This window comes from Berghia stephanieae, chromosome 1 (genome assembly GCF_034508935.2).
Source record: "Berghia stephanieae isolate SIO BIC M18660-M18661 chromosome 1, UCSD_Bste_1.3, whole genome shotgun sequence".
NCBI classification, from domain to species: Eukaryota; Metazoa; Mollusca; class Gastropoda; order Nudibranchia; family Aeolidiidae; genus Berghia; species Berghia stephanieae.
In genome coordinates, this window is record NC_088360.1 from 126351900 (window position 1) to 126364822 (window position 12923).

A 12923-nucleotide genomic window follows, 5' to 3' on the forward strand; every position below is an offset into this window, starting at 1 on the left:
AGATCACCTAAAAGTCTCATCCAGACACAGGCACAGGCCCCCACTAAGAGGAATACACTCAAATGTTGACAACGCATATATAATACATAAACAAAACATAATACAGTGCACAACAGTGAGATGATTTACAAGGAGGGAAATATCATCTCCCAAAACTAACTATACATTTGACTGTTTCCCTCCAAGCCAGGGTATTCGGCCAGGGCCAGGGCAAAACCAAGTAATCTCATTCCAAGACAAAGACAGAAAGCATGTTGGAAAACAGACATAGGGGGATAGAAGACACAGTATGGGAGGTCAGGAACCCCACCCAGACGACGACCATGATGATGATGATGATGATATTGATGAAGGTGACAACGATTTTTTATTTTTTGTTTGTTTGTTGCTTTAGGTCTCTTCCAACACAATTGAGGTTATATGAGAGACCGCTGAAACAAAAAAAACAAGCAATCTAACAAAAATAGTACAAATGTAAATCAAAATCATAACCTAAACATACCATAAGCTAAATTATAAATAACCAAGAACAAACAGGCAGAAGATTTACAGAAAAAAAAATATCCCCTGTCAAAAATACAATCACAAACCAAAGAAGCAGGATAGGCTAGTAAAGAGAAGAAGAAACGACATCACTATCGGATCGTACACCCATGCGAACATCATAGGTATATGATTCAAGGGTGATGCTCCCATCCAACCACCCGCGGTGACAACGATGATGATGATCCTAATGATATTATTTTAATCATTGCGACACCTTTAGATCATATTAGTGTCAGCAAAAGATTTAGATCATGCTATCAACCCAAAGAAAAACGTTAGACAAAGTGGACAAGCTCAAGAGTCATCAGAAGTAGATATCCAATTGCAATATATTTCCATAGCTTGTCTGAGACCATATAGACAAGTCTACAGGTCTCCTCCATCTCTCACAAAAAGGCAAATATCAGTTTAGTCTAACTGTTTCTCTCTCAGCAAAAAATTCAAAGCAGAGCTCAGGCAAAACAAAATGATGATGAAGGTTACAAAGGTAAACAGAAATAACAGATGATGATCAAATAGATGGAAAGGCTGTGAACTGATAAAGAATTCACAGGCCCTTCGCACCAAGGGGAATTCCACCAACAGCGGAAACCAAAAAGAGAGACAGATTAGGAGGATATAAGACCTTGCCAACAAACCTGCAAGTTGATCTTAAGGTGTCTTAAAGAGACAGTCCTTTAGTGAATATGAATCATGTCTTGACTTGTACTTTTAATCTTAAGCTATATCAAACCACATTAAAATTGCACGATTATACTAATAATGACACAGTTCATTATGATTAATCACAGTGAATAATTTTAAACATAGTTTGTTTTTTTTTAATTACAATCAGTCAAATGAACAAAAAATTTCATTTTTTCCTCCATAGCCTCTCCACTTATTCACAGACTTGGTTGTTTTTGTTTGTTTTTCAGGGTTTTACGGCGCTTGCAACACATTTAGGTTACATCAGCGCCAGTAAAAAAGAAGAAAATGGGATAGTAAAAAGTTCTGGAATTACAATTAAAGCACCCAAGAGGAAGTAAGACATAACATCAGTGTACTTAGTTTGAGATCACCTGTAAGTCCAATCCGGACAAAAGCACAAGACCTAACAAAGAGGAATACACTCAAATGCTTACATTATACATTCAAAATAACAAATATAATAATACATAACAGAGAGATGATTTACAAAGAAAAAAAATATCATCTCCCAAAACAATAACTAAGCATTTGACTGTTTCCCTCCCAGCCAGGACTCCGGCTAGGGCCAGGACAAAACCAAGTAATCTCATTCCAAGACAAAGACAGAAAGCATGTTGGAAAACAGATATAAGGAGATAGAAGACACAGTATGTACCTTCCTGCCCACTATGGGAGGTCAGGAACCCCACCCAGGTTCACAGACTTTGGTGAATCGACAAATTTATCCCAATACAAGACAATGTGCAATTAAATAAAGAGTCAACTGAAGTAATAATAATAATAATGACAATAATGACAATAATAAATAATAATAAAAATAATGACAATAATAATAACAACAATCATTATCTATGACAGACCGTCATCTCAAAATGACAGGTTTTTTGGGAGGTTTTTATGTTGACAATGGTCAGTATTAGTAGTAAGACAACAGTTGCCTTCCAATGACAAAACGCTTCATTTTTTTTTTTTTCTTTAAAGGCTGGTAAACTTTTACTTCATGCAACTATTCATTTTATGACCCTCAATGTGTCAAAAAGACTTAAGACCAAAAATACCTTAAAATGAAATAAAAACATAAAAGTGTTTTGTCATACGGTAGAGCAGCAATTTAAGTTGGTAAAAAGGCACACAGTGAAGGATACCAAGTCTCTAAGCAATATTTTGGAAATCCATAAAACATAAACAATCAAAACAGCAAAAAAAGAAAACAACAATCCAAATCTTAATGGCTCAAGTGAAATAATCGCTCAAGTAGCAAAACTCTTGATAATAGTAAAAACTTTATGCTGTTGTCACTCTGAAAAAAAAAAATGCATGTAAAATTTTGGCGATAATACTCGTCCTTCAAATATCGATCAATTAAAATAACCGATCATGGCAAAAATTCTCAAACCTGGGACTTTGTGAAGACATTTCAATCGATCGATATTTGAAGGACGAGTTTTCTGATCAAAATTTTATTAACATGTTTTTTTTTCCAGAGTATGGTAGCATTGTTTCTCCTTTAAACTATCTAAATTTACGTCATATATAATGTCAAAATTAATAAATAGTCAAAATGTAATTTTTAAATATGACAAAGATAACTTCTCATTAAGGTCTTACAACCCTTAAGGGAGAAAAAACTCAAAACACAAAAGCTACATTTAAATAGGAATATAAATTAAAATCAAAATAATTGATTAAGAGTGAGAGTGTTTTGATGAGCGAAACCATTATATGTTTTACTGATTAATTTCTATAAATGTATAGGTTTATATCTTGATTTTAAAGGCAGTCTGTTCTGTTACATTTAGCTTTCTCTGCAAGAGGACTAAGAAATATTATTCACACTGTTGATTTTTTAAAAATTCATTTAAGATCACAACCATCGGTTAGTGAATTGATTCGACTTCAATATACAAAATAAGTTCATAATTGTTGAAGAAATTGGCTGATTTAATATGTGTAGGAATTAATTGGCTGCAGAGAAGGATCTCGAGCATTCAGAGATAATATTAGCAATTTTCATTCCAAACAAAAATGCTCAGTAACAAAACTTTCCACTCAATGATGCAGAATACAGGGAAATAGCCTCAACTGGAATTAAACAAAGAGCCACTGTAATTACGAAGGACAAATGAAAAGTTCTGATAATTGTTTTTTTTTTTTGTTTATTGCTTTAGGTCTCTTCCAACACAATTGAGGTTATATGAGAGACCACTGAAACAAAAAAACAAGCAATCTAACAAAAATAGTACAAATGTAAATCAAAATCATAACCTAAAAATATCATAAGCTAAATTACAAATAACCAAGAACAAACAGGCAGAAGATTTACAGAAAAAAAAATATCCCCTGTCAAAAATACAATCACAAACCAAAGAAGCAGGATAGGCTAGTAAAGAGAAGAAGAAACGACATCACTATCGGATCGTACACCCATGCGAACATCATAGGTATATGATTCAAGGGTGATGCTCCCATCCAACCACCCGCTTCTGATAATTGACCTGTAGCAGCTTAACTATCAAGTTTAGACATAAATTGATATGAGAAAGTAATACTTAACATAAAGCAGTCCTTCAAATCCTTTAGGCCCGTCAAGCCAGAGTTTATCCTGATTTGGATAGCGTGAAATGGACAATAGCAATTGCTTGCTATCTTTTAGATAGGATGCATGTCTGCTCTCAAAACGTATTTTCAGTTTTGTAATATTAATATGACTTTTCATTTCATGGCTATGGCATCACAAAGGAAATAATGAAACAAGATAGAGTTTTAAAAAGAAAACATTCAATTCTACAGCTTTATGCGCTCACAGCTCGGTGAAACCCCAACTTTGATCCATGAAAGTTTGCAGATTGTTTGTGGTGTGTCTGCTTGTTCTTTTCCAATGTTTTGCCATTTGATGCAGGAATTCAATCAAGGCAGAGAACACTTGTCTAACAACCCACATTGCATGCACTTGAATTCACCATTGAATGAGAAAACAGAATGAGAAAAATAACAATTCTATTTGTTACCATATTAAAGAAGAACCATACATTTCTTAACTGGAGCTTAGAAAAATTAACATGACTCCATTCAAAAAAAATTTCAATGATCAACTTCACACAAAAAAAAAGTGCGAGATGGATATCCCATTGACTGACCAAAGAACAAGAACTCGAGAGGGTGAGACGTGCAACTCAGTTGCTCAATTTATCTGAACTCATGGACCCATAAAGGATTACAGATATTGTCACAGGACTGAAACTTTAGTACCCAATTTTGGCATCCCACCAAAAATGTTTGAGTAGAAAAAATCCATTGGGCCAGAGAGAGGCAATATTCCCTCGCCCTAAGGGAAATCTCCCCCACCCTTCTCCCCACGACATATGAGACAAGTGAAAGTGATCATAAATAGCATGCCCATTGAATTGTTAAGAAGAAAGGTATTGAAATGACATAAAACGTATATTTAACTCAGTTACAATACCAGAGATATATTACGGCTTTCAATCAAGAGGACGAGTTATTTAATTAAAACAATAAAAGTACATACAAAATAAAATATATCTTTACTTTGAAAATGTCCATGTTTTGCACAAATTTCAATTTGCTTCACTATCATATCTATATTCATGATTACAATTACAACAATGAAGTTAGTCAAGAAAAGGTATTAAATCATACAAGTTAAGACAATCATGCTCAAACCATGCAGGGTGTAAAAAACAAATTTGTCCAAACAATTGATAAATAATTGAAAAAATTGTCATGAAAATATAATGAAATTCACAATTAAATCACATAGATCTTTTTCCTTATAACAGCTCACAGGGTAATAGTTGTATTAATAACTAATCAGTGTATCAACTCTGTGTTTTTAAGGGTTTTACGGCGCTTGCAGCATGTTTAGCTCACATCATCGCCAGAAAAAGGGAAGAGAATGGGATAGTAAAAAGCTCTAGAATTACAATTAAAGCACTCAAGAAAAAGTAAGACAAAGGGGAATTGGCTCAAAAAGGGAACAGACGTAGATTCCAAGAACATAGTATATATGTACATAGTTTGAGATCACTTAAACGTCTCATCCTGACACAAGCACCGATCCCCACTAAGAGGAACACACTCAAATGTTTATAAATTATAATATATGTAAAACAAAAATAATATAGTGCAGAGCAGAGAGATGATTTCCAATTTTTAAAAATATCATCTCCCAAAACTATACATTTGACTGTTTCCCTCCTGGCCAGAGCCATTACAAAATCAAGTAATCTCATTCCAAGACAAAGACAGAAAATTTGTTGGAAAACAGATATAGAGGTAAAGAAGACACAGTGAACGCTTCCCTGCCCATAACGAGAGGTCAGGATCCCCACCCAGGTATATCAAAGTCAATCAACAATTAAAACATAAATCTAAAAACATATACATGACATTACTAAAAACATAAATCTAAAAACATATACATGACATTACTATGTCAAAATGTGATATGAAAGATTAAAATTTGTCCTTTAATTTAAAATCACAAAGACAAAAAATTGTTTTTTAAAAAAACACTTTCAACTATCTTATGAACTTCTCAACCAATCCCATCAATATAATTGTGGTTTTTCCCATCCAAAGGGTTTTTAAATCAATATCTTTACAACTATGAGCTTATATCCTAGATTTGGTATCCAAAAAAAAAAAATGTTGCGAATGATGCAAATATTTCATCATTAACGTGAGTGTATATGCACATTTTAAAACCAATTTGTTGCACATCCAAGTAACACACATGGACACATCTGGAGTCATGAGCTTACATAAGTGATTTTTTTTTTTTTTTGGATAAATTGAGTTATGGTTAAGACAAAACATATCCCAAATCATATTCCGCATCCCATAAAAATTGGAGACATGCGTTTCTAATAGTGATAAAGAAAATGCATAATTTGCAAATCGCTAAGCAACAAGCTCATTTATAAAATTTTAAAGTGCTTCAGCTCAAAAAGTGTATTAATCTACCAATGGTACACACACACTCACACATATCACATAAAAAACAAAAATCACAAGCAAACACACACACACACACACACACACACACACACACGTACACAAACACATATATACATACAGACATAAACAAACACAACACCAAAAACAAACTCAGACACAAGCACACAAACTCACAAACACACATGCATGAGATTACAAACTTGATAAAACATTTTATTCTACCCAGTTAACTCACTCAACCCTAACATCGACTATATCCGTAGTTTACCCGGGTTATTTTTACCCAATACCTATCTATTACATTTTTATAGGCATAGTATCAAAGCAAATGTTTTATAGTTTTTGCATGTAAATCGTAGTTAATAAAAGTATCTATGTACATGCTCATTTTTAATACATTTTTTTCAATTTTGAAAAGTAGCAAAAATCTAGGATTGAGTGAGTTAAAAAACAGCAATGAAAAAATGACTTCGTAAAAAGTAATCAACATTTCCCAGAACAGCACCCATTGATATGAATTAGTAATTAAACATGTCTATTCATGCACAGAAATCCAATGGCATAATAATAAAAAACAATAAACATAAAAATAAATACAATGACTACAGCCCATGACTTAATAAACCTACAATCTGGATCATTATCAAACCAGATCATGAGGTTGAAAATTTCTCTTTCTTGTTCTCAGCATATTCAATCGCATTCTTGAGTATTTGCCTTTCACAGACCTTCAGCTGGGCAGCCATTCTTGCCGTACTTGAAGACTCCAACTTCTCTGCTGTTGTCATGTCCTCCTGAAGAAAAAAAAACACAAAAAAAAACAAAGCATTTGAAATAAATCAGTATCATATCAACAACAATTTTTAAAAATAATTTAATCTTTGTTTGTTTGCTTTTTTTTGTTTTTAAGGGTTTTACAGCACTTGATACACATTTATGTTATTTCAGCACCAGTAATAAGGAATAAAATGGGAAAAGGTTATAGATTTACAATTAAAAGCACACAAGAAAAAGTAAGACAAAGGGGAATGGCTCAAATAGGGAACAGGTGTATGGATTCCAAGAGCACTATCAGTGTCTTATCCAGACACAAGCAAAGGTCCCCAATAAGAGGAACACACTCAAATGCTTACAAACCATTATATATATATATATATATATATATATATATATATATTTAAACCATAAAATATGTACCAGTACATAACAGAGAGATGATTTATAAGGGAAAAAATATCATCTCCCAAACTATAACTATACATTTGACTGCTTCCCTCCCAATCAAGGACTTCGGCCAGGGCTAGGACAAAACTAAGTAATCCTATTCGAAGACAAAACAGAAAGCAACTCAGAAAACAGTTATAGGGGATAGATGACAGCATGATCTCCTGCCGACCATGGGAGATCAAAGACCCAACCCATAATTTAATCTTTAAAAAATGGTTGTAAGCAAACTATTGTGAAACATTATTTTGCTAATTTTTGGCTTCTGATATTAGTTAAGCAGATTGCATAATCCACAATTTACAGAAGGATTCACATTACTTACATTATTCTTTAAGACATACACATCAGATTAAGTGAGTTTATCACTTTATATGATTTTTTGGAAGTTCATCAAAAACATTAAATTAAATAAACCCATATGACTGCTAGTGAGTGGAGTGCCCATCCAATCAACTATTGAATCATCAATGTGCGACAACATTAGTTGACATTTTATCGTTTTGTATGTAGAGATTGATGTCCTGCATTCTCTTCCCCCTAAATTCTCCGGCACCCAGTTTATTCATTAATGAGATAATAGTAGAGTATATAAAAAAGTGCTGATGAGTGACATCAAATCATACCTCTAAGGAGCAAGGATAAGCCTTGAGAAGAATGTTTGCTCTAGTATGAAGGAATGCCCAGACTTTTCCCTCATTTTCATCACTGACAGGCTTGTCTTCATCCTTGAGAGTCTCCAATTCCTCAGGGCCAGGAGCGCTATCCCCACTGAAACGCTCTTTCAAGGTTTCTGATACAACAAAAATATATCATTTGATTCAGTGATGAGGATGGCTAAATTTTTTTAAAGAGGAAAATTACTCAATGCATCAGTGCAAAAATGTTTGTCGCAAACAATATGGAATAAAGAATAAAAGAACAAAAGGGTTATCTCAACAGAAATCACTCATAAAGCTCCATTGTATACTAGTAACATAAAAATATATATATTCAGATTTGAACAGCAATAATTTGACATTAAGTAACAAAACAAAGGAGACTTGTTTTTTTGTTTTTAAGGGTTTTACGGCGCTTGCAACACATTAAGGTCATATCAGCGCCAGTAAAAAGGAAGAAAATGGGATAGTAAAAAGTTCTAGAATTACAATTAAAGCACAAAAGAAAAGGTAAGACAAAGGGGAATTGGTTGAAATAGGGAACAGATGTAGATTCCAAGAGCACACCGTCAAAGTACTTAGTTTGAGATCACCTAAAAGTCTCATCCAGACACAAGCACAGGTCCCAACTAAAAGGAATGCACTCAAATGTTTACCAATCATATAATAAACTAAACATAAAACAATGCATAACAGAGAGATGATTTACAAGGAAAAAAATATCATCTCCCAAAACTATAACTAGACATTCGACTGTTTCCCTCCCAGCCAAGGAACTCCGGCAAGGGTCAGGACAAAATTAAGTAATCTCATTCCAAGACAATGACAGGAAACAATTGGAAAACGGGTATGGGGGGATAGAAGACACAGCATGTACCTCCCTGCCCACTATGGGAGGTCAGGATCCTCACCCAGACAAAGGAGACTCAACCAGGCCAGCAATGAATAACAGAGTGAATGAATTGTATGCTGAAAAAAAAAATAATTGATGGTATTGTCCTTGGATGATCGGATAAGAGCAAAACCTTTGGTTATCCTATTCGCTTAGTATAATATTCCTCCTAAATGTCTTAGTTCGGAAATCGATCCATCTCACATATACTATCATTTCAACTACATATGCATGTGCCAGCATTTTTTTTTTCTCCAAAATATCCAGACTTCTGATCACAGGGGAAAAAACTTCCGGGACCGATATGTTGTTCAGTAGAATTTTTCGGTCAGTAGGCTCAAGAAAGCCAAATCCAGGTTGTGTTTAAAGCATAGTTCCATGAATTTTTCTGGTTTGTGGCATCGAAGATGTGGAATCCAAGGAAATTCAAAAGTGGACAATCTCAATTGGTGGAAACCAATGAAAAGCTAAAAGTGCAAATATCCCCAAATTAGCAGAACTCTGTCGTTAGTGTTGGCTATTATCTAAAGCTCTTTATAACAGACCAGCCATAGACAAGAAACTAAAATTGTGTAATTTCATGGAAAATATTTAATTTCAAGCTACATCTAAATTCAAGTTAAGTTAATGAGATGCAAAAGGCATTGTATGCCCTCCACTGCAAATATTGCAACAAATCAATTGAACAATACAAATACAGAGTCCAATACTCTTCAACAGTCGTAACGTCACTTCCTTCATAATGACGCATGGTAACTTAGTAACACTGGCTCTAAACTATCGGAACAATGGCGGACGCCCGTATTAAATATTTCTCCGGCGAGCATAAAGGGTATCCAGAGGGGAAAAAAAAAAACACATAAATTTGATCATGTTTTGACTTTTACACATTCTGATCACAAGGCAAATGAAAAGTTCTAACCAGCATGAAGAATAAAAAGTAATGATTTTCTTTGTTTTAGAACCAAGATGGCCGCCGTTGCCGGGCGCGTGACATCAGACTACTGAATCCAATTAAGGGTTATTCTTTTGTGCTGGTGTTCATGCATACGCAAAAAACAAAAAACAAAACGCATTTAAACATTAAGGGTCTTTGAAATCTACTTTAAAGGGAAAAATCTACTTATACATATTGGTTCCTGAAAATGGCTCAATGGAATTTGTCGCTGTAGTGGAGCCTGGTGGAATATCATTTTCTTGAATATTTGATGTAATGAGAAATGTTTAAGTTGTTTTTTTTTTTGTCCAGCAAATGATTCTGTGTATTTTCTTTGCAGGATTGGAATGTAGGCCATTTAAGTGAATGAAGATTTCCCATCATATATCCTAGCATCCTTAGATGTAAAATTTCAAGTCATTTTACACAAAATCTGATCTATAATGTTTTCATTAATTGCAAAATTTTAATCATTACAACCTTTAAAACATTTACTACGGGATATACAAATAACTCATACTCATACTGTAAAATTGTATTCCAATTGTTTTGTTGTTTTTTTTAATGTTTTTTATGGGAAAGGGAGGGGGATGGAATTAGTATATTAATATCATTATCAAAGCAATAAAAAAAATTGTTTCTTTTACAAATGTCTGTTTTCGATAACAAAGTCTTTAACTGAAGATAGAAAATGAAATGTTACCCTCATTCATGCAGAAGACTCTGAGAAAAGCCAAGAGATCACCATCTACAGGAAATTTCCCTCGGTGGAGATAGAATGACCTCGACCTTGAAAAGAAGAAATAGTTAATAATATCCAATAACAAGCAAAAGAAGAGTTGAAACTTAATTAACTCTCTTAGGACTAATCCCGTAAATATACGGAACCAGTCGCCGACTGTGTAGACTAATCCCCTATTTATGCAGGATCACATAACGTGAAAATTATTTTCGTTTTTTTAAGTGCACATGCATGCATGACTCGTCTTCAACACTAGTTGAACATTTTACCGTTGAAATGTGCAAGGGCAGTATCGATACTCGATTACTAGTTTCAATGTTATAGCGATTTAGAGCAAGTCAGCCAAGATGGACAAAGAATTGATATTGATATCTATCTATATTCTTAGCTTCTGATCCAAAATGCTTCAAAATGCCACTCAAAAGTGGATTATGCCCAAGAATGGTGTTTTATTAGTTACCTTTGACAGTTTTGTATCGTTAGGTGTTTTCTCTAAGATTTTATGACTCAAAAACAGTTTTTTAAAGTATAATACCCATTTTATTCCTTACAAGTCATTTTCCCGGAATTTTTGCATAAAAGCAAAAAATACGCATTTTCAATAAATCCCATCATTAAAACTGATGCAGTTTATGTAATATATAATAGTAAATTTTAAACTAACTACTTATCATATTTCATTTAGATACAACAATAACTTTATGATTAACTTGGTTTTTAACCCCCCCCCCCCCCCCCCCCCCAAAAAAAAGTCTTCATCGCTTGTAGAGGTAAGAAAACCTCAGTCTCAAGAGAGTTAAGGGTTATAACTGAAGATGGATCATTAAACTTATTTTATTTTTACTTCAGGCGGCGTCCAGTTATAAAAATTGATACATAGAAAAATGTAACAAAAAGTAATGAACAGGTGTACAGATTTGGATCCCGTTAACTCAATTTGTATTGCATTGGACTCCAGATCCCATGCAGATTAGTAAAGTAGCCCTTCAGAGCCACTAGGTCCATAGAGCTGGAGATTATCCCAGTTTCTATAGCATGAAATGAATGATAGCAATTGCTTGCTAACCTTTGGATAGGAAAATCGTCTTTTGCAAAGTACTTTCTGCCAGATCTAACAGAGCTAGCTATCCAATCACTGCTGGGTGGACAGGGCGGGTCCATGAAAAAACCTCAACTGTACCCGAGATTGATCTTGCTCCCTTTGCGTGAAAAGCAAGCGCTCTACCAACTGACCTATCAAGACCCCTATCCTATGCAGAGTGGCTTTTTCAAATCTGAGCTGAGACTGGAGATTTTTTTTATTTTAAGGGTGAGGTGCATTTCATTGCGGGTTTTTTCACCCATATGACCAACTGGATTGGTCTATAAGATCTAAGAAATAGACAACCCATACAAAGGGAAACAAGAAATTGTTATTCTCTGTTCAATGAAACAAAAATAGGGATAAATTGACTCTATAAGTCTTATGGATCTGAAGTACTACTCAATTTTCACTGTACCATTATAAAATTATAAAATGATTTAATTTGAACATCTAAATAGGAAAAATACTCACGATGCAAGGTTGATTTTCCCCAAGAGTTCAGATTTTAATGCAAATAACGAATCACTTTTACTGATACCTATTTTAACAGAAGATGAAAACAATAAAACAATTTATCAAAATTAATAAATGAATCACTGATAACTAATATGTTTGTAATCATATCAAAGTAGATCAATAAATCAAACTGAATTACAACTCAATGTCGCATTAATTAATTTGGTATCTCTTTAGTGTTTGATGGTAAGAAGACGTGATACACTGGTATGACCATTGAATAGTGACATGGACTCCTTTTGGATCATTAAATATCATTAAACCTCTGCCACCTAAAGCAAAATGGACATTTATACTTTGTTGAAGCATAATTGATAATATATTATATTCTGACATGACACAAAGATTACAATGAAATTGTATGTTTTAAGTTAAAACAATGAGGTGTGTGCTTATATGTTTATAGTAGTATGTCTGACAAGTAATCAGAAGGTCTGAGATTCGATCCCCAGTCGAGGTCGACTGATTTTTTGGGATTACTTTTTTCTTGTATTTTTCTTTCTTGCTTTGTCTGGCACCTTTCATACACACTTGTCCAAATCTTTATCTATGTTTATATGCCCTGATAAAAAGCTAAGAAAAAAGTATGCCTAACAGAATAAAGTGGATCTTAGGGAGAATCCAGAAATAAAACTTACCAAGCTTTAAACACA

The 12923-nt window shown here is 33.8% G+C and overlaps 1 protein-coding gene across 1 annotated transcript in view; it reads right to left on the minus strand.

Annotated features, from left to right (window-relative positions):
- Positions 1 to 252: 252 nt before the first annotated feature.
- The window catches only part of LOC144963062 (actin-histidine N-methyltransferase-like), a 27275-nt gene continuing 14604 nt past the window's right edge, over positions 253 to 12923 (minus strand). Inside the window, exons 12-16 of the mRNA XM_078896679.1 lie at positions 12909 to 12923; positions 12226 to 12292; positions 10632 to 10717; positions 8067 to 8233; positions 253 to 7010 (exon numbers count right to left, since the gene is read on the minus strand). The exon at positions 12909 to 12923 is cut by the window's right edge and continues 85 nt beyond it. Of these exons, the coding sequence (XP_078752805.1) occupies positions 6870 to 7010; positions 8067 to 8233; positions 10632 to 10717; positions 12226 to 12292; positions 12909 to 12923 (476 nt within the window). The 3' untranslated portion in view covers positions 253 to 6869. The remainder of the gene's footprint in view (positions 7011 to 8066; positions 8234 to 10631; positions 10718 to 12225; positions 12293 to 12908) is intronic.